The sequence below is a fragment of the Apiospora phragmitis genome (genome assembly GCF_038363925.1).
Source record: "Apiospora phragmitis strain CBS 135458 chromosome Unknown utg000010l:1.0-9815664.0:1.0-9183399.0, whole genome shotgun sequence".
NCBI lineage: Eukaryota > Fungi > Ascomycota > Sordariomycetes > Amphisphaeriales > Apiosporaceae > Apiospora > Apiospora phragmitis.
In genome coordinates, this window is record NW_027117409.1 from 825,035 (window position 1) to 845,841 (window position 20,807).

At 53.2% G+C, this 20,807-nt stretch overlaps 5 protein-coding genes across 5 annotated transcripts; 3 read left to right on the plus strand and 2 right to left on the minus strand.

Annotated features, from left to right (window-relative positions):
* Positions 1–1,035: 1,035 nt before the first annotated feature.
* Positions 1,036–3,504, plus strand: PG994_010064 (microtubule associated protein-domain-containing protein; the record flags this gene model as incomplete). Its single annotated transcript, XM_066861473.1, has 4 exons — positions 1,036–1,146; positions 1,211–1,478; positions 1,575–2,770; positions 2,800–3,504. The coding sequence occupies 4 exons, from the start codon at positions 1,036–1,038 to the stop codon at positions 3,502–3,504; spliced, it is 2,280 nt and encodes a 759-aa protein (XP_066710583.1).
* Positions 3,505–4,690: 1,186 nt separating this feature from the next.
* On the plus strand, positions 4,691–5,925 carry PG994_010065 (uncharacterized protein; the record flags this gene model as incomplete). The annotated part of the gene is made up of 2 exons (XM_066861474.1): positions 4,691–4,698; positions 4,974–5,925. The coding sequence occupies 2 exons, from the start codon at positions 4,691–4,693 to the stop codon at positions 5,923–5,925; spliced, it is 960 nt and encodes a 319-aa protein (XP_066710584.1).
* Positions 5,926–6,557: 632 nt separating this feature from the next.
* PG994_010066 (uncharacterized protein) lies at positions 6,558–7,685 on the plus strand (the record flags this gene model as incomplete). The annotated part of the gene is made up of 1 exon (XM_066861475.1): positions 6,558–7,685. The coding sequence occupies one exon, from the start codon at positions 6,558–6,560 to the stop codon at positions 7,683–7,685; it is 1,128 nt and encodes a 375-aa protein (XP_066710585.1).
* A 2,047-nt stretch (positions 7,686–9,732) lies between these two features.
* On the minus strand, positions 9,733–12,625 carry PG994_010067 (dual specificity protein kinase YAK1; the record flags this gene model as incomplete). The annotated part of the gene is made up of 5 exons (XM_066861476.1): positions 9,733–9,865; positions 9,942–10,557; positions 10,616–11,514; positions 11,570–11,769; positions 11,828–12,625. 5 exons carry the CDS (start codon positions 12,623–12,625, stop codon positions 9,733–9,735), a joined length of 2,646 nt encoding a protein of 881 aa, XP_066710586.1.
* Positions 12,626–15,982: 3,357 nt separating this feature from the next.
* Positions 15,983–17,671, minus strand: PG994_010068 (uncharacterized protein; the record flags this gene model as incomplete). Its single annotated transcript, XM_066861477.1, is given in 6 exon segments — positions 15,983–16,185; positions 16,243–16,384; positions 16,434–17,081; positions 17,135–17,230; positions 17,302–17,455; positions 17,475–17,671. The coding sequence occupies 6 exon segments, from the start codon at positions 17,669–17,671 to the stop codon at positions 15,983–15,985; spliced, it is 1,440 nt and encodes a 479-aa protein (XP_066710587.1).
* Positions 17,672–20,807: the final 3,136 nt, after the last annotated feature.

Here is a 20,807-nt window from a genome sequence, read left to right on the forward strand (position 1 = left end):
CCTTAAGTAGATATATTGGGGAAAACGCATAAATATTCGATGCCCGAGTCTCATCTACTAACAGGGGTAGGCCCTATACATTGCTTCATCTTGCTAAGGCAGGGCCTGTGATAGGCGAGGCTTCTATTGATAGGACGTTTTATGGAGGATGCAACGGTGGGGTCAGCACCTATCGGAGCTTAAAGCACGAAAATGGCCAAGGAAGTGGTCGGGTAGCCGAATGTTCTGAACAGGCCATGCTCCACCCCCTGGCTGAAACAAAATGGGGGGAGTTGGTCTTAGGATAAGCGCTAAAGGCGCCATGCGGGTGGGTTGCCGTGGCGACGCGGGCAACGGCTGGCAAAGTTGGGAAAACGGTGCTGGGGAGCTCAATGGTTTGGCCGACTTTGTCTTGCTTCTCCTGCTGAACCTGGAAATTTAATATCTGACTTGTGCTATTGTTGATCGACTTTGCACCTTTTGAAGGCCGAGAGATCACTACGACTTTCCCCTACCTAACCCCCCCTCCCCTCCACCGACTCAGAGAGCTTGGACATTCCCTTCTTCCTTTTCATTTCGGAATAGCCTCACCACCATCATTCCACCACCTCTCTCTCTCTCACTCTCCCACTCTCGTTTGCAGCTGTTTTGTTGCGCGCCCGTGTTTGACTTTCGTAGGATCGACCGCCTGTGATGATTACCAATTAGGCAGAGTCGCAGTGTTGCTCTCACCTGGCCTGACTCGAAAAGCTTCGACTACTATTTTGATGCAGATCCGAAGAAAAAGGAAGGAAACAACATCCCGCCTTGATCAACGCGCACCAAACCAATTCAGATCGCAGAACCCTACTTGATGCTTCATGCCAATCTCTCTCCACAACTCCAATATTTACATCGCAACTACATCTTACCCCTCCTCCAACAGCCGCTCGTTTCTCAAGAACCCCCTACGCCCGATATCACGCCCCGCAAACAAACCTACATCGGTAACCGCATCGAGAGGAATCCTACCCCCAAGATACGACCTCTAAGAGCGAGGCCTGCTCATCCACCACGATGGATCCCAGCTACCTGTCGCAACAAGTCAACACCATCATTGGCCAGCTACATGGCCTCTTCGATGAGATTGGCGTCCCCAACCATGATCGCGAGACGCGAGAGGCAGAGGTAAGGCAGCAGTGCATGCTGCACGTCATTCGCACAGACGCCGATGCTAACCCCCACGGTGTAGCTCTTTGCGGCCCTGTCAGATACCCTGAATAACCAGGTCAAAAGCGTGACCGCGGAGAAGAAGAAGATGCTGGACGATGCCAATCAGATCATTACCGTCATTCGTCAGATGGAAGCATCCTTGGACGAGTCCAAGTCACAGCGCCACTACTCGGAGGAAGACGACGAGCTCCGGATAACGTTTCCCCTTTCGCGGTGCTTGAAGGTGCTCAAGGAGAAACAAGTCCAGGTCGGCAGACTTCATCGCGAGAGGTTTGAGCAAGTGAAGAGTGAGTAATTTCCTCAGCGAACCTGCATGCGTCGCATCGCCTTACTTTCACCGGCGAACCCATTGACTGACACTGGATTGAATAGAACTTGTCCAGCTTTGGAATCCTACTCCTCACATCTAGAGCCTACCTTCGTCAAGATTGCCCTTCCGCCTACAGGACCCAACCAATCACTACCGCCATCATTCGATCTCTCGCCAGCTTACGTTGACAAGCTGGACGATGAATTCACGCGAGTGTACGAAGAGTACGCTCGCCGCGTTGCTACCGTCAAAGCTCTATCAGAGAACATCATCCAGCTGTGGGCAGAACTCGGTACCCCTCAGGCGCAAACTGACGCAGCAATCGTCAAATTCTACCGGGATGCGCCAGAGCAGCTTGGCTTGCACGAAGAGGATCTTGCGAGACTGCGAGGCAAGCGGGACAAGCTCTCCGACGAGAAGAAGAACCGAGAGAACCGCCTACGAGACCTGAAGACGTCCGTGGAAGCGCTTTGGGACAAGCTAGGAATCGATGAGTCGGAACGTAAGGGGTTCCTCAACGGGAACCGTGGCTGTGGCGTTCGACAGATCAACGAGTTCGAAGCTGAACTATCTCGGCTTAACGAGTTGAAACGACAGAATCTGCATCTCTTCGTGGAAGATGCGCGATACAAGCTACAAGAGCTCTGGGATGCGCTGTACTATTCTGAAGATGAGATGCTCGAATTCACCCCGGCTTTCTCAGACGTATATAGCGATGCTCTGCTAGAAGCTCATGAACGGGAAATTGCTCGCCTGGAGACCCTGCAAGAGCAACGCGCCCCCACCCTGGCGTTGGTCGAGAGACACCGCACTCTGACCCACGACCGGGACGAGCTGGCTGCATCCAGTCAAGATGCTTCTCGCCTGATGATGCGCGGCCAGAAGGGCGAAAGACGTGATCCCGGAAAACTGCTACGAGAAGAGAAGATGCGCAAGCGGATAGCCAAAGAGTTGCCCAAGGTGGCAGCCGAGCTACGCAAGGCACTTGAGCAGTGGGAGGACGAGTACGGTCGGGATTTCCTTGTGCACGGCGAGAGGTATCTGGACATCCTCGAGGCTGACGAACATCCACCAAGGCCAGCCACAGCAGGCGGAACTCGAGCCAAAACACCAGCCAACCCGCCACAGTCGGCAGCGAAGAAAGCGCCGCCGCCGAGCCGAACAAACAGTACTGCCAGCAAAGCAGGAGGTAATCTCACACGGTCCAAAACCCCCAATGCCCTTACCAGCGGCACTGGGTCCCTGAGAAGAGTTCCGCCGCCGATACAGGTACCCGGGAACCCTAAGAGCCCATCAAGGATGCCCATCCCTCGAGCTCCTCTGTCGAACATGAAGGATGGCAAGAACTCCCCCGAGAGACCAAGGCCGGAATCTCAAGCTCAAGCACCCCTTCGGTCTGCCCCGTTGATGCGTGCTCCTCCCCCAAAATGCGAGAGCTTGTGCCAGGACCGCCACTGGCAACACCCAACAACCCCTACAAGGGGTTGGGACTGATGACTGGCAGCAGCAGCAACATCCGGGCGGTTGAGCCCGAAGATGTATACCTGGATCGAGAAGCATCTCAATCTCAATCAAGCTATAGCCGGTCGCAAATGTCGCAAATGACGGCCTCTAATTACTCGCATACTTCAGCGGGCCAGAACGAACGGTTCACGCGCTCTGGATACCCACAAGCACCGCCTCTCAGGCAAGTGTCGGATACTTCGACAGCGACGACGGTGTCAACAATGTCCACGGCCGTGTCGGGCTCGGAGAATTGGGAAACGTACGACGACAACTCGGAGCCGGAGCCGGATGCATCCGATACCTACTACGCCAAGGTACGGGCAGCACAAGCACATGGCAAACGCTTTACCCCCGAGGATCCCTACTCGCGGCTGCAGTCGAGCCAGACCAAACGGATCCGGGGCATTCCACCTATGCATGCCGGCCATGGTACAGTGGATGCAGAAGGGAACCGAACTATCTCGGGGAGCGAGTGGACAGATGACGATCCTTACTAAAGGGGGCGATGTGCCAAGCCCGTACGAGTCACGATGTATGAGGTTTCAAGCCTGACGCATCCTCACGATCACGGTTCATGAACATGACCGAAACGAACGACTTTTGACGATTCTCGGTGATTCGCATTTTGCAGCCAGCCTCGTCCTTCTCCGAGGCTATCTAGCGACATTTTCTTGCGCTTCTGCTTCTTCTTTCTTCTGTCCACTTTTGTGTTCACATGAACATATATCACAGGCTGGCTCTCTTCTTGTAGTCTCTTTTATTGCATATCATTTTCCTGCCGCAAGGCTAGAGGAGGACCATTGGACGGTTCACTCTGAATGAGTGGCCCCGCTGGATAAAAAGCTTCCTTTTTTCTTGTTTGTATTGGTGTAGATGGTCCAATGGGGGAGAGCTACTCCCTGACCATGTCGCCAAAAACCGATGTGTATACGACACCCGAGTTTGTTTTCTTGGTTGGAATCCGATAATAGGGAAGGGGGAAGGGGGAAGGAACATGAAGGGCTTGGTCAGCGAGCATGGGGTGTACTTAGGCGTCTGGTTCCGGCGTTGGCAAGGCATATAAGGTGGTTGCTAAATGTTGCGTGTTGTTTGTTGTAGCCAAATTCCATCAATGAGATTTTTTTTTACGCATGGCTGTCCCTTGCTAGAATTACTGTCTGTGATGTGTATGTGTTGGTGTCAGTAGAATCCTCCTGCCTTTCTTATATAAGTATCACATAGGCTAATAGGCGTGCCGATCAACGTTGAGCCATGTGCTGCGAGTCAGTAGAGTAGCATGGTTGTTAGTATGTACAGTAACAGACACAGGCATTTGACAAGGCTTAGCGCAATGACGCCAATCGTCCGCGGGGAGCCCAGCACCGCCTCAGTGCATGTGTTCCTCAATGTACCTGTAGGGATATAGCTACTACTGATAGATTAAACGGCTGTTGGTGGTAGCCACTTGTTATTGGGGGCCGCCCCCTTTGGCCATCACGGATCTCGCGAATTACGTATGTCCCCCCGAGCGACTGGGTGATCGTTTGTCTCAGCATTATTATTTTTCTTACTACTCCTGCCAAATCCCACGTCCGATGCTACCGCACTGCAGAATTGTAAATATATTGTATGCAAGTGAGAGTTCAAATCAGCGTCAATTATTTTGTTTGCGTTTTATCGATGTCTGTTGGAAATCACGGGTCCATGAGCTTGTTTGTCCTGCATCATACCTTCTTCTTGCCTTGACCTTCGATTTGTTACTTCCTACCTATGCCAACCAACACAACACACCGGTGTCACCTAATTCCAAACCGTTCAACATTAGTGAAAAGTAACTCCTCGCCCATCTCTTTTCCCAATCGTTCGACCGGGCGTGTACTTTTTCAAATGGTCTGAGCAGAAGAAGATTGAAGTATATGCGACCAGACACCACATCGCGGCGCCTTCCCGCCGTCTGATCCGTCTACACTCATGCACCATCCGCCAGGCACTCCCACCGGCCGACTCCTTCCCAACTCGCCGGCGGCGTCTTCTTCTCTCCTATTACTCAGAATGGAGGTGGAGGAGCAGGAGCTTCTTCTGCCTACTCGGCAGCGCTAAGGGGCGCCTCCCTGGCCTTCCAGAAATCGACGACACCGCAATCCACTCCCAAGTCGAGCCCCCACGGGCAACAGCAACAGCAACAGCAACAGCAACCGCGTGCTACGAACACGAAAGATGACGGCAACCACGACAGTGAAGCTTTGATCGCGGCTACCTCGGCCTCCAGGGACCATAGCCTGTCTCGTTTCTCCCCGACACAAGCAGGTAGGAACAGCAGCAACAATACGGGCCGCATCAGTCGCCAGGCAACAGGCAGCAGCAGTGTAGCAGGTGAAGGCAACTATGGCCAGGAGAATGGGCAAAATCAAGGTGTCAGTAACCAACGCCCTCAGCAGCGCAGTGCTACGCCCCAGAAGCAGCAGCAGAACCTATACTCAGCCAACAACATGGGTGGTGCTGGCGCCCCGTCGCTGAAGCCACCAGGACTGGCACCCATGGGTCCAGACCCGCGGTCGCCCTCTTTCATCGCGGCTACTCTCGCCGCCAGCCGGTCTGCTAGCCCCAGCCGCCGCGAGCAGCAGCCCAATACTGCCCAGACGACGACGACACCGCAGCATCACCCATACGCCCAGCAGGCGGCTACGAGGGTCAACAGGAAGGAGAGCGCTGCTGGGGCGGCAAAAGTATCTCAGCATAGCGCGGCGAGCTCGGTGACGGATCTGGACCTCACGGACACGACTTCGATCCCGACTACGAATTCCCTAATATCCATGTTTGAGAAGAATGAGGACACAACAACGACTGGAGGAGATACGGATCCTGTCAAGAAGACTGCTGCTACAACAGAGCCTGCCAAGAAAGCGGCCCCGAGGCTACGCCCAATCACCCCCCGCTAGCAGACAGTCCGATGGCTAAGCCAGAGGTATCACCTTCGATGTTGGCGAGTACAGTGGCTTGGGAGCAAGCGAGATCACCACCGGCACCGGTGTCCGGGACGAAGGACGAGGCCTCACCAACTGCTTACGCTGACAAGCTGGAAGTGAAAAAGCGCCCTCCGGCCCCTCCTGTCAAAGCTAGAAAGCCTGTTGGGGCTGCAGCAATGGTTCCAGAGCCGGAAGACATGGCAACAAGGCGGAAGCCCAAAGCAGCGACCCCTCCTCGGCGGGGAGCAGTTCGAAGATGGTGATATTGTCGCCCCGTCCGAGAAGAGCAGCGTCTCACAAGATGATATTGGGAAACGACCTTTCTTCGGAGGGGAAATGCTGATGGGCAGGAAGGCACCGGCAATAAGGTATTGCTGAATGAGAGCCTGAATCCGGGATCACGGCCTAGTTCTACTAAGACCTTGCCGGCCAAGACTACCCGCGCGGTGAACAAACCCCAGCCTCCACCCAAACCTCGACCTCGCAGATCTTCATCGACCTCTTCGAAAGACACTTTTGTCTCTGCATCTTCTGCACATTCACTCAGGTCCGGCTCACCTCGGGTCCGCTCACCTCGTGCAGCATCACCTAAAACGCCAGTCACCATGCCACCACGTCGGCCTGCCTCGGTCCAAAGCCTGCCCGCGCGCAAGCCAGTTCCACCTCCTGCGCCCCCGCGTCGAGCACAGGCCCAGACCAGTATCCCGTTTTCTTCGCTTACTAACGCGACCCAGGCGGGCATCCTAGCCTCGTCGCGCGCGAGTCCCAGCGCCACCTCTCGAGCGCCGCCACCGCTGCCGCCACCGCCGCGCAAGCAGACCCCGCACATGCGGCAAACGCTGCGGCAGCCGCCCAAGTCGGACGAGGACGAGGAGAAGGACCACCGGAACCGGCACAAGAAGAAGCACTTGACCAACAAGAAGAAGCACGCGCACCACGAGGGCGCACGCCGGCGCTGGCGCGAGCAGATCACGGAGCGGGAGCGCAAGCGCTACGAGGGTGTGTGGGCGAGCAATCGGGGCCTTCTTTTGACGCCATCCTCCTTTCCCACCGTTGTTCCGCCTTCTTCTGGAACGACAGCCGCGAATGCCAGCGCCAGCGCTCCCAACTTGCTGCTACACAACCGACGGCCATCCCACAACCACCGGAACAATTCGAGCGGCGGAAGCTCGCCTGCTTCCGACACGCTGGACCCGGCCGACTTCGTGGCCAACCTGGTGGCGCGCGACATCTGGTCGCGCAGCCGGCTGCCGTGGGACGAGCTGGCCGAGGTGTGGGACCTGGTGGACTCGCGCGGCGTGGGCGCGCTGGACAAGACGGAGTTCGTCGTGGGCATGTGGCTCATCGACCAGCGGCTGCGCGGGCGCAAGATCCCGCAGAAGGTCTCGGAGAGCGTGTGGAGCAGCGCGCGCGGGGACACGTCCGGGTCCCGGCGCCGCCGCCGTCGTCGGGGCATCATAAGAATCGGAAGAGGCATAGGTGACCAGCATAGAAGAAAGGAAAGGAAAGCAAGGGAAGGAAAAGAGATGCGAAGGAGTGTGCTGTCTATTACGTGGGTCGTCGTGATAGAGAAAGAAAGACGCTTCTCCCTTTCTCGTCTTGTTTTCTTCCTATCCTGTCATGGAGGGAATGATGGGAAGAAGGAAGGATTGTTTAGAGAAGGGCCTCTCTCCTTTCCCACTCCCATTTGTCTACCTAGTAGGAGAGAGGATGTCTGTCACGAGCATACCTAGAAAGCGAGCGCGCAAGCGGACGCAGAAAAAGCGCACACAAACTGTACACATATATACAGCAAGCATAGCATGGCATAGCATGGATACCAATGGTTTCACAAAGAAAGGGAATGGAATGGGATTAAGCAAGTCAGTCAGTCACCTAGAGCCAAGTAGTTAGTTAGCAGTACCTATTTTGAACTTCTCTTCCGAGGTTTAATAGGTCAGGCATTGATACCCCCCAACGTACATCCTTAATATTAGTATGTACATTGCGCGCGATTATAATTTAATGTTATTCAATTTCAATTCTATTTTACTCGTCCTTTTTTTTCTCCTGGCCGATGAGAAATAGGGGCCCGGGGTCTGGGTCTGGATGATGGTAGACGGATGGCAGCAGCTCACATACAATATTATATTGAAAAATAGCAGACTACGGGCTTTCCCTTCCAAATGTGACTAGTTGACTTTACGTACGATGTTTTGTCGTTGGAAAAAACAACAAATTTTGTCTCCCTACAGATGCAATCTTTTATCAATATAGACCAGATCTTCTCGATGCTGGCAATGGAGGAGAAACTATTTCATGCCAGCAGTGTGTTTTTCCAAATCGGCGTATATAGTTTCACCCTCCACTGCAGGCGACTTGACTTGGCTGTAGCATGAATGAAGCCTGCTGGTACAGTAGATATCAGTCAGCCGTCACGACAGCCAAATACATCGATACGCTATCACAAGTCACGTAATAAGCAAGCAAACCAGTCAGTCAGCCAGTCAGTCACTTTCTAAAAGCCGAGTACCTAGTTAAGATCAGACTGGGAAGGGACCATATATCATCAGTTTGCGTGTTGGGGGAGCTTTGTTCCTTCTCTTCTTTCATCGGGATTTCTCTCCTTTCTTCTTCGTCCCTCCCTTACTTGCTGTTTGCGACTGAACTCCCTATGCTGATGTGGGCAATGCTGTTTCTAGCATAATGCAAAAACTCCATGAAGTCCACGCCTCTTCTGCACGCCTCCCTCTCTCTTCTGCCTCTCTCGCGCGAATGATTGTGAACAAAAACTATACGAAAGAGGTATAACACGATGATAGGTAATCGAGGGGGTTGGATGTGGTTTGTGGTGGAAAATAATAAGAATACCAAACAAGCCCTTTGTCGTCGTCGTCACCGCCCAACCAAAAACATCCCAAACCAAGCACTAGTCTCCAGTCTCCCAAAGGCATACAGGCATGCAGCGGCTGACAAGTCGACGATGACACCGAACAGATCCCATCCTCCCCAAACCATTCGTTGTCGCAAGCCCCGTTGTCCGTGGACCTCTCATCCATCCATTTGCCCCCCCCAAGCGTCGGCCGTTACCTCGTGACATCGGAATTGCGTATCCCCAAGCCCCTCCTGATATGCAAATTCATACCGTTCCTTTCGTGTCAGTCGTTTCAGTCCGTCGTCATACACACAGAAAAGGAAAAAAACAAGCCCCATGCTGTTTACCAATGCACAACTTTTAAACACCTGACTGGAGGAGCGTCGCGTGTAGGGCGACAGCTGAGATGAAGCCGCAGTGGCAGCGTCAGGGAGGGGACAACCAACCGAGGGAGGATACCCATAGAAATAATAATGTATGTCCGTGAACAAGAAATGGCTGCAGCTTCGTCTCTTGCCGCATCTAGGCCAGTGGTAGTCAATGCGAAGCCTACTGCCAGGTGGTATATGAACAAGGCCTAAAGTTCTCCAATGTATGTGCAGCCAGGCGCTTCCATTCTCCAACCATCCTAGGAAAGCAAAAACTATCATCCTCAACTCTGTCGTCTCCAATCTGGGGTATAATACACGGCCTGTCTTTCACCTTCACTGCCATAACCGGGCGGGCGGCTTGTGCACCAAGGTAGGTTGATGAACACATGGTCAACAGCCTGACTACCATGGGAAAACATCGTTCTGCAGCTCAAGAGATTGGTCGCCAGTCCCACTAGACAGACCCAAGACAGATTTAAGCTAAGCTCTGTCAAACACCTGCTTGCGCGCGGGGGAGATCGAAAAGAGCAAATACCCGTGCCCATGGGTGCCTTCTCAGTGCCAAGGACTCTGACCGCTGCCCATGAAGCCTTCCTCGAGCGTTCGCTCTTCCAGGTTGCGGATGAAGTCACGGTTGTTGCCCCTGGCCCCGCCGCGCTGCGATCTGCTGTCCCTTCTGCCAGTGACTCTGTTACCGGTCCCTGGGTCAGTCATGCCGAGACCATCAGCAGGTGGGGGGGTAGTATGCAGGGCTGGGCTGCAACCGAATGGGCTGGCTGGGATCCAGGTGACTAGCAACCCGCTGGATCGTAGCGGGGATGCCGTTCTGTTGCTGATCCATGGTGGAGGCGCGCTGGCGACCTGCCCTCACTGTGGCCTGCTGATAAAGATTGGGTTGCTGCTGGGGAACCGCAGCGTAGTTAGCTGGGGGCATCTGCGCTGGAGCTTGGTTCATGACCATCTGGTTGTAGGCAGCCTGCTGGGATGTCCCGTACGGAGGTGGTGCACCCGCATGAGCCCCACCGGGAGAGTACATGTTGTTCGGATACATGGGCTGCTGTCCGTGGGGTGATTGGGGATATCCGGGCGTATGTTGTTGCATTGCGTAGGCGCCCTGGGCCGCTGCTTGCGCCTGTGCATTCGCTTGCTGTGCCCGCTGCTTGCTAAGCTCGGCTGCTTGCTGCTGCTGTTGCGTTCCAGGGGCCGGCGATCGGTTCAACGAGCTGGCCTTCAGGTTCATCGGTGGTACGAATGGCCCAGTGAACTTTTGTTGAGTGATGAAGGGGTGGAGCTTTGCCTGTTGTGGAGACCAACGCTCGAGGGGGTTAATGGTCAGCAAGCCCCTGACAAAGTCGATGAAGGCGATTCGATTGTTCATCTCTGCATCTCTGTGGTCAGTCATGTTTGGCAAGCGTCCGCCTTGGGAGGGAGTACGTACCTCTGTCTATCTCGCTCTGCTTCATGTTCTTCCGCGGCATCGGGTACGATTTGATAATCTCAGGGAGGGTGCTGGCCTGGAAGTACTTCTTGCTGGGCTGCTCTTTCGTCCCCCGCTCCCTCGAAAATTGCTCCATAGGCTTCAGACTGTAAGTCTTGCGCCCAAATTCGTCCTGGCGCTTCTCGAAGAAGTCGCCTGCCTGTTTGCCGACTTCGATCATCCAGTTCGGTGGGTTTCCTAGCATCTCAACGATTCGGGACACCTGGTTGTATTCGGACGAACCAGGGAAGAGCGGCAGACCGAGGAACAGCTCGACCACAATACAGCCGAGCGACCACATGTCGATAGCCGAGGAGTAGGGCAAACCAAGGAGAACTTCGGGAGATCGGTAGAAACGGGATTGGATATAGGTGTAGACCGTTTGGCGCTCGTCGCAGGCCGAGCCAAAATCGATAATCTTGATAATCGGGCTTTCCAGGTTTTCCAGAAGGATGTTCTCGGGTTTCAGATCGCAGTGGATTAGCCGAGCCTTGTTGAGCAGCGCAAGCCCATTAAGCAGCTGCTGAGCAAAGACGCGTACCAGGGTCGTGCTGAGACCGCGGAACTGGTTCTGCTTGATCAGCTCGTACAAGTTCACACTCAGTAATTCGAATACCAAGCAAAGATGTTGGCGGTGAATAAAGGTATCCTTGAGTCGGAGAAGATGGTGGTCGTCGTTCTTGTCGAGCTTAGTGTTGAGCAAGTCCAGAACGGACACTTCCATCATGCTCTGGTTGAAGTAGGCTGTCCGGTTCTTGATGACCTTGACTGCCACTACTTCTTGCGTCTTCAAGTTCTGGCACTTGACAACCTGGCCGAAGGTTCCCTGACCCAACACATCCAGGATGAGGTACCGGTTCCTGTTTACAACGTTAGCTTCAGCATTCTCGGGGCTCACGTTCATAGACGGCATACTTGTGACCAGCTTCTTCCGACCCCAGAATATCATTCACGTAAAGAATATAATCACTGTCTTCGTTATCGTAGCCATCGTTCTTGACCCCCTTGCTTGGCTTGGTCAAAACTCGGCGCGGATTTCGAGACGACTCGTACTTGAAGCTAGGATTGCAAATACGATATGTTGCCGGCAGATGTACTGTTAGGGCTTGGAGCGGCTATTGTTAAGGGATTAGCGGGGTTATCATTTGGGGGGATAACTGGGGTTGTTCGTACGCTGATGAAGCCGCCTTCAGGGTTGGCTCTCCTGAACGCTGGCTGGGCATTGACCCTGGGCCGCAGATCTGTTAACGCCCTGACCTTTGTAAATTCGGGGACTGGTCGCTTCTCGGGCACTTGCGACACGGCTCGCCGCGTGGGGGATTTCGGGTCATTAGCGAAAGTGCCGTCCAAGTGCGCGACGGTAGACGAGAGATAACCCTCTGGCCCCTGTTGTCCAGCAGCGTACGGGGTGATGGGAGGAAGCTGTTGCGAGTTTGACCTGGTGTTGTAGTACGGGCTTGTAGGGTAGTCCGCGCGCGTGGGCGAGCCCCGCTGGCTGGCAAATGAGCCCTGCTGGCCGGGTGTCGAGCCTGCTCCAGCAGACTTGGGCGGGTAGGGCGAGGTGGGAGATAAGACCTCCATGGGCGAGTACCGTTGTGCAGCAGCCGAGGGCTCGGAGGGAGAATGAAGGTTGACATGCGCAGGTCGGCCACCACCAGAAAGGTGGGTTTGGTGATGCGGCCGCATGGGGTATTTCATTGGACCGCCATAGGCATCGTGGGCGTCTTGCATAGCGACGTCACCGTTATTGTCGCGTAGTTGCGGGGTGGACAAAGGCGAAGTTGCGCTGCTCTGCGTCAGGTTGCCGTACTGATCATACCTCATGCCCGGGGCCGAGGATTGCGGCTGCTGGTGGACGTGGCCGGCCATTTGGTGCTGTCCGAACTCTCTACCGGGGGTCATCTGCGTGGTGCTATTGTATCGTCGCTGCGAACCGCCGGCGGCATCTGGGTAGCCCTGCCATTGATCCATCGTCGCCGAGGACAATGAATGTCTGAGCTCGGGACAAAAGCGGAGAGGAGGGGGGTATAGTAGGATGCGATCGATGTCGTAAACTGCGATTTACTGCGAGTACTAAAGAGAAAAATGTCGGCAGCTTTCTCTTCTTTTGTGGTTTTTTGGCTGCTGGTAAAGAGAGAGTTGAGTAATAGCAGTAGTAGGTGGGTAATGGTAGGTGGTAGGTGGTTGTATCAAATGGATGTCACGGCTAGAGGAATTTCGGATGTTGTGTTGGCGCTTCCCTCCTCTGTGCTTGGGGGCGTGGCCGCTGTCAGAACGCGCGTTAGACGAATGAGGTCGCTTCACAGAGGGTGATTCCGAGCTGGAAGTGGGTTGCTTTGCGTGTGCTTTTGGGCTTGGGAGCGTGGAGGTGTTGCTTCAGGCCTTGCCTCTCTCTGTTTTTTTTTCTTGGGACCTTCTTTGACCCAGATTGGAATCTCTTGTTTCGCTTGCTTGCTCTCACGCACTAACCCACACACACGCTCTCAACCGGCAACGTATCACCAGTCACGATTGGAGAGAGAGGAGGGGGAAGGGGAGGAAAAGGGAGAAGAGTGTGAGAGAGACCCGGAGTGCCAAACATAGGGTAGGGGACGACCGACAATAGTGAAGAGGAGGAGCTGCCGCCCAGGTGCGGAATAGCAACGAGAGAGAGTGGAGGGAGGGTCTGGAGTCTGGAGATGCTGATGAAAAAGGAAATTGGGATTGAAACCTAAGAGGCCTGAAATGACATAGGCAGGGCAGGGTGGGAGTGAGTGAGTGAATGAAAGTCTATCTCACTTGTAGGGTACCTTTTTTCTTGCACGGCGTAGCTAGCATAGGCCTTTGGAATTAGAAAGTCATTGTAATGGAGAGTGGTAAGGTAAGTGACTAACGTAAAGCGCGCAAAATAAAGACAATACCTTTGGCCGAGCGTACGGTTTGTGCCTGGCGTATGCCTTGAAGCACCGTCTTGGGCTTGTCTTGCTTTGCTTGATCTGGAGCTGGATTCTGGGGGAGGAGGGCCAGAAAAAAAAGGCGCTTCCCAACTTCATACGTCAGGGCAAGTAAAGTAAGTACATGGTCTGGCTACCACCACGGGCACACCTATGTAAACCTACCCAAGCTTAGGTCCGTAAAGAGATGCAGGTGCAGTAGTCAGGCTACTACTCCTCTATCTCTCTATCTCCGATTTTTATGTACTAGCGGGCAAAGATGTCGGATGGAGACATCAGGGCAGGGCACAGCGGGCAGGGAGGATATGCAATTCAGCTCTGGTATTAATCATCTTGTCTGCTTTGAAGTCTTGATTTTAGGTCGAGTCTCTACGGACAGAGGGGTACTATCCCAGAATCCCCAGTCTCAGAAAACGCCCTGTTCACCGGGCAGTCTGAGAGAGTGTTAGGTCGTAACGAGCGGACAGTGGAGAACTATGCCATGAGCACATCCTCGTCCTCCAAACTTGAAAGTTACCTGCTGTAGTAACATCACCTTGTTAATATACTTTGGTTCAGACACCAGTTGGTGTTCAAGATCAGCTACATAAAATTATCCAAGTTAGAAGCAAAGGGATGCCAGGCCCTCCTGATTTTCCCTCCCTGGGCTGCGAGACGATGAATGACACACGTAACTGTACTACTTACAGTGGTGTTAGACGCCGGCTTGTGCTTACGTGCATACTAACACAGAAGACCAGGCAATGTTCTTTATTCAAACCCGCGTACTCGATCTTACATGCGTGTCTGCAACCTAGTGTTCGCTCGTTCCCCTGAATCGGCACATATATATCTCTCTCGGATGGACGGGATGGGTGCAAGCCTGACCTGCTCTTAGCTAAGCCGTGCACCCCTTCAGGCCGCGACGGCGTGAGAGCCTAACACGACGCCGTTGGCACATCACTTTAGTATATTCCTGGCCTGGCCTGCCTACCTGTCCAATGCAGATGGAACAGCGTGATGTCTTGAGTTCCTAATCCATCTATATGTTTAAAAACGGACGCATTCCCGGCCTCGTATTGTATTTGAAAATACTACATAAATTGCTCGCTCTCCATGGTGATGGCTGATGCTGAGCAGTTTACAGCTAGCTACCTGTATCCACCCACTTACTAATAAGCCCTACCGACAATATCCCAAGAAAAGGAAACAAATATCGACTCATTCCCTCGGCAACCGGCGCGCATTTGATATTCCATTTCGAAAGTTGTAGCTCTACCGTATTCCTTATGCGCACCTATATGACGATCTCATCAATCAATCACACCTCATGATAGCGAGCTTTGTCTGCAGTTGCTCTCGGGAAGGCAGATCACCAGTTCCAGCCCAATTGGGCATGATACACGGCCCACGCTGCTGCCCAATCACTCGGCGTACCCCTGGTCAGCAAATGACGCCAGAGCACCTCTACATACAAGATACGTGATATTGGATTACGACAATCAGGGAGACGATGCATGATTTCTAGAGATCCTCCAGGATCAAGGAATGAGATGGACGGGCTTGGTTGGCTTCATCGTTTTTTCGATTTCCACCTCAACTTTTGGGTTTGGAATATCTGCACTCTCGTGGACTGACTTGACTGGCTGCTAGAAAACAGCCAAAATTTTCCCTTCCAATCCTGAAGAAGCCCTCACGGAATTCTTTCACTCACTCACTGGCGCCACCTAAGAAGATCCTGCATCTTTCTCTTGCCACACATGCTTCCTCCTCCTTCTCCATGCCCTATGATGGCAAGCTTTGTCAATCAATCAATCAAGATATCGTTAAATAATAAAAACAGTAAACCGTGCCAGCCATGGACAAGGACTCATTTCATCCCTTGTTCGCCGAACCAAGGAAGATAAAGATAAAAATGCAACAGGGAGACCGCATATCGAAATAAAAAGGCAGCGCTTATTTTTAACGCACTCATTCTTGACATAACATCGTTTCAGCTGTATCCACAGAAATGCAGAGAGGTATCAGAAAAAGCGAGACGGATGAGTGTGGGAAATAAAGTAAAAGAGAAAGCCCAGAACTTTTAGAACGATAGACGACTCTCTGTAGCCCCCAAGAGTGGAAACGTAAGAAAACATGAAAGCTATTGCCGCCCATTTACGTGAGCAAGGCGGCAGCAGCAGCATCGTCAGAAACACAGTTGAAAATTACCGACACCCTGAATCCCATTTTCTCATCATTGCCTGAAAATCGCACATGCCTTGTTGCATGCCCGCTGTGGAAGTTGTAAAACGACAGGTTACACCACGAGTCTGCAAAGGGCATCTGGCGTTTCCTTCATCGCTGTTACAAGCCCGGATGCCGAGCTTGTAGGAAAGAGACCCGAGGAAAGTCTCACGTCTAGAGCTTCTCAGGTTTAGCCCTGGTAACCAGCGAAACCGTTGTTGAAGTTCTGGGCCGGAGGTGCCTGCTGCCATTGCTGGTTCGGTGCCTGTTGGCCGCGTCCGTAACCCCCAGCGCTAGGGGGGCCAGCATACCCCATAGGCGGCTGGCCTCCGTAACCGGCTGGCGATTGGGCTGGCGGGCCGGCATAGCCTTGCTGCTGACCACCGAATTGAGCTAGAATACTGTGAGTAACCCAACAACACACATCAAGACGTGGGGGATTGCACTTACTACCATACTGAGGGAAGTAGGTCGAGGGGGTACCGGGTAGGGGCGGGGGCCTGGGCGCTTTGAGGGCTATAAGCCTGCTGCGAAGGATCGAAGCCTCCTGCGGCTCCTCCTGCGCTAGGGGTTTTGTCCTTGCCCCACTAGTCTCCTGTTAGCGGTCACTTTACGCGTATCGTGAATGATGTATGACTTACACTGCACTTCAGGGGTCTCCCATTCACATTATACCCATTCAGCTGGCAAATGGACATGGCAGCGTTCTCGTGTGTGTCCATCTTAATGAAAGCAAAACCACGGTCCGCCTGGAATCTCGACTCCGTAACATATCCGAAGTTGGAGAACAGAGGAACCAGATCGTTCTGGGTAGTGTAGGGGGTCAGGTTGCCAACATAGACGGTTGTCTGCCAAGCCGGGGTCTGGTTCACGATCATATCGTAACTTTGAATACCATGAGTCGGGAAATGGTGATGGCCGTAAGGAGTTGTAGGGGTCATGCCCATAGCAGCCATAGCCTGCTGCTGTGCGATCGAAGGCTGGCCCTTCTGGTTGGCCCAGTTGCAGCGGATCGCACGAGAACCCAGCCATTCGCCATCCATCGAGCTCAGAGCCTTTTCAGCATCTGTGCGATCACGGAAAGCGACGAAACCATATCCGCGAGAACGGCCAGTCTTCATATCCCACATAACACGGGCTTCGGAGACAGTGCCAAAGGCCGAGAATGCCTGCATAAGAACCTCGTCGTTGACCTCGTTAGAGAGATCACCAACGAAGATATGGAAGTGGCTGGACGTGTCTTCTTTGTTCGAAGTGTTGGACTGATAGGCCCAGTTCACTCGAATTTCCTAAGATTGAGTCAGCTATTTTGAGCTTTGGAACAGGTGCCTAGATCACTTACCGATTGGTGGACACGACGACCATTCAGTGTCTGCATCGCACGCTCGGCAGCACCAGGGTCGTCGTACTCGACAAAGCCATAGTTGTAACCCTTTTGCTGCAATAGGCAATGTTAGCTATTGTTGCACTCAGATGGAGGATAGGAATGTATTCCTGGTATTAACTCACGTTCTTATCGGGAATAATCTTGACACCCTGAACATGGCCGGTCGTCTCAAAGATCTGGCGCAACACATCCTCGGTCACACGAGGGTCAAGCCCACCGACGTATAGCGCTCGCTTATTAGGCTCGGGTGCCGCACGTCGGGGGAAGGGTCCGCCGCTAGTGGGAGACATCATACCGCTCTGGTCCCCGGACATGGGCGAAGTGATCGCCGTGGGGATGGGGTTGTTGTTGGGGGGGATATGCAACGGCGGGGGGAGGCATGTGCGTCGTGTTGCCCTGGCCATTCTGACCATTCTCAAATCCAGGAGCTCCCGCATTGGGTTGGGGTGGGGGAGGCAGCGAGGCTGCAGGTGAGGGACCGTTGTCAGCCATTATGACGTTTCGGTATGCTGAAAGTCGAAAGGTGGTAGCCTTGGAATACGACTGCTCGATGACTTGCTGAAAAGCTGGGAAGCTTGCCGGGAAACCAAGCAACGGTAGTAGGTGCTGTCTAACGGCAATACTTGGCCAAAGGAACAATGTAGGAGAGGGCGCGCGTGGTAGATGCAATCTCTAGAACGGTCGCTTTCGAAATCCTCAAAGCAGACTGCGACGAATATTTCCAAAGAAGCCAGGTTTGAACAGATATGACAGGAGAGAGCTCAAGACCTCGTCTTAAGTAGCGTAACGATGATGACTGATGAATACGTCTTTTCGCTCGAAATTCGTAAATGCGTAGCTAATAAAGGTAGGGATATCGACCAAAATCGGAGAAAGCCTCACTTGCGCGGGTACTCTGAGCCGAGAAGAATATGCGAACCGTAAATCCAGGGTCGACGCAAAGCTTCGAAGGAGGGTTGCGATATGTGGAATATCCGGGGACACTGCAGACAACGGAGAAATGCGACAGGAAAACGTCGAGGCGAGGATTGGTCTTCGAGCAGGCGGACGCGCGCGCGCGAGGATATAGAGAGAGAGAGAGAGAGAGAGAGGCAAGAGACAGAGGGCTCTTGGGGAAAATGACCGCTGAAGATGGAGAGATGATCCGATAAGGGAAACAAGCTAAGCAGAGAGAGTAGAGAGAGGAAAGTTGACGAGGAACAATCAATCAATCAATCGACAGAGGAGATGGGAGACGAGAGGAGAAAAAAAAGTAAGGAAACTGCCTTGAAAGGAAGAGTCCCCCGAGATTTTTTTTTTTAAACTCGCACACGCACCGGCGATAATAAGCCTCTAAACTTCTACCGATCCAAGATGATGGAGGAGAATGCAAACGGGAACGGGGGGTCTGCCGAAAGGTTGCTGTGTAGTATCCAAGTGGGAGGGACGGCGGCGGGCGCACGGCGTGTGTTGTGTCCAGTTCGTTCAATCGTTCGTTCGTTCGATTTGTCTTGGGTCGGCCTCTTTCTCGCAACCTTTTGTCTCTGCTACTGCCTGCTGGGATGCTGGGCTGCTGGGCTGCTGGGATGCTGGGATGCCGGGTTAGCTTGACTTTGACTGGCCTGGCTGGCTGCTAGAGTTGCGGTCGTCCCCAGAAGGTGGGCATGGCATTGATTGGCGTCTGGCTGGGCCCTTGATTGCTTTTCCATCTCTCTACTACTACCTGCTAACTGCTAACTGTTCCAATGTGTACCTGGATGACCTTCCGCCTTAGCATGATCGATATCTCCCCAAGTAGACCGGCCGAGCAGTGCCAGCCAAAAGATACCTCCGGTATTAGCTATTGAACCTTGGCCGGTACAACTGACATTGAACCTCGTCTTTCTTCTTCTTCTTCTTCTTCTTCTTCTCCCATCTCCGACCCAGAAAACCGTCGTGTCCACTCACAGCTGACATTAATGCATGCAAAGTGGAGTTACAGGGTCCAACTGCTGGACTGTAAGCCGCCAACCTTCGAATTGCATCTCGTCTGTCTGTTCCCGTCCCATCTAATTCAGATGGCATGCCATGCCCGCCCCAACGCCCATGATCGGCCACGGTCACCAGTCCGATTCGGATCAGATTTTCCTGGGCAAATGGGCAAAAGGGAAGGAGGACCAATCTCGAATCAGGTAGATGAGCATTTGACCTCTTGTTACATCATCCCCCACGGGTAAGGAGGGTTGTGCAACACGAACGATTCGCAGGCTATTTCCAACCAGCAGCTGCTGCAATCCCCTAGCAGATATGTACATGGCAATTTGAGCACAACTGGCATCTTCCCACCCCTACGTGCTTTGCATTCCTTTCCTGTGCACAGCCCTGGACTGGTCCAATGAAGACAGATTGAGTCCAGTCTCGTCACAGCCACCATGCTCCTGTGACTGGTTCATCCCGTCTCGGATGGGAAGCAGAAAGCGGGGCGGCCACACTGTAGTCTGCTTTCTCAACACGGGAAGGGAAAGAGGAGGAGCCAGCAAGCGCTCCGTCTCTGGAGAGGTACAGTACCCCTATCCCATCATCACCAAGCGCGTGCTATGGCGTGGGCAAGCATTGCTTGCCCAAAATCATTTTTGGTCTCGGCATCGCGAAATCATCCTCATCTTCTAACGGTCAAGCAAACATGGAAAACCACTCACAAGCTTTGCTAGCAGACATGCAAAACGGGGCTTGCAAGTTACAATTCAAGCTGGGCCAAGCTACCTGCTACCCGTCGGTTTGGGATGGACGGCAACATCGGTCGCTTAACCCGTGCCCGTTATGTGCCTTGCGCCTTGGTATGGCGTGATCGGAATCCCTAAGGTGTGTGCTGGTAGCATCATGAAAGGTGGCCGGATTGGTCAATTGCCATACTGGTCTGACCCGGTTGGGTAATCCGTTTCTCCTTTCTGAATGTTTCTCTATCCATCTCAGTAAGTCACGTAGGTTACTTACAACCTTAATCGATGGGCTTGAGCCTTTGGGTATGTAGTGGGCACGGCAAGGCGGCCCTCGTATGTACGCACGGACAGCGGTATTCCGAGTAGCATCCAAATCACTATTCATGCCACCAGCAAGGGTGGTCTTGCTCTCGCCCAGGACTAACTACCCTTTGCCGATACCTACTTGTTGGAGTATACTGCCTGTTTATATCGTACATATTTTCTATCTCTGACTCTATTAGAACATATCCACTTGATCGACCGGGAGGCAGGTAGCTCTGACTGGGATCATGTCTTGATACTGGGGAAAACTTCGGTCTTTTCCCGGGTTATGGCATGATAGACACATTGCATACTCCGTTGGACCATGTGCTTTAAGTAATACTGCCAGCTATGTTGGTGATATGGAAACATGCATACATGGAATGAAAGCAATGGTCCCGATCTCACCTGAACAGGCGTTTAAAGGTTAACTCTATCGTAGCTCCAGCCTCTTCTCTCCCTCTCTGGTTGGGAATGCGGCACGCACGGTCCACATGCACCCGACTTTAGGTCAGAATCCGTAACAGTGAATATATCAACCTCCCAGTCCAGTTGCAAACCCACCCATGTGTCAGCCATGAGGCCTTGTCTTTGAAGCTTTGTCCTGCACTACCTTCACTTCTTTGCAGGAGGTCCGTCATTACCTA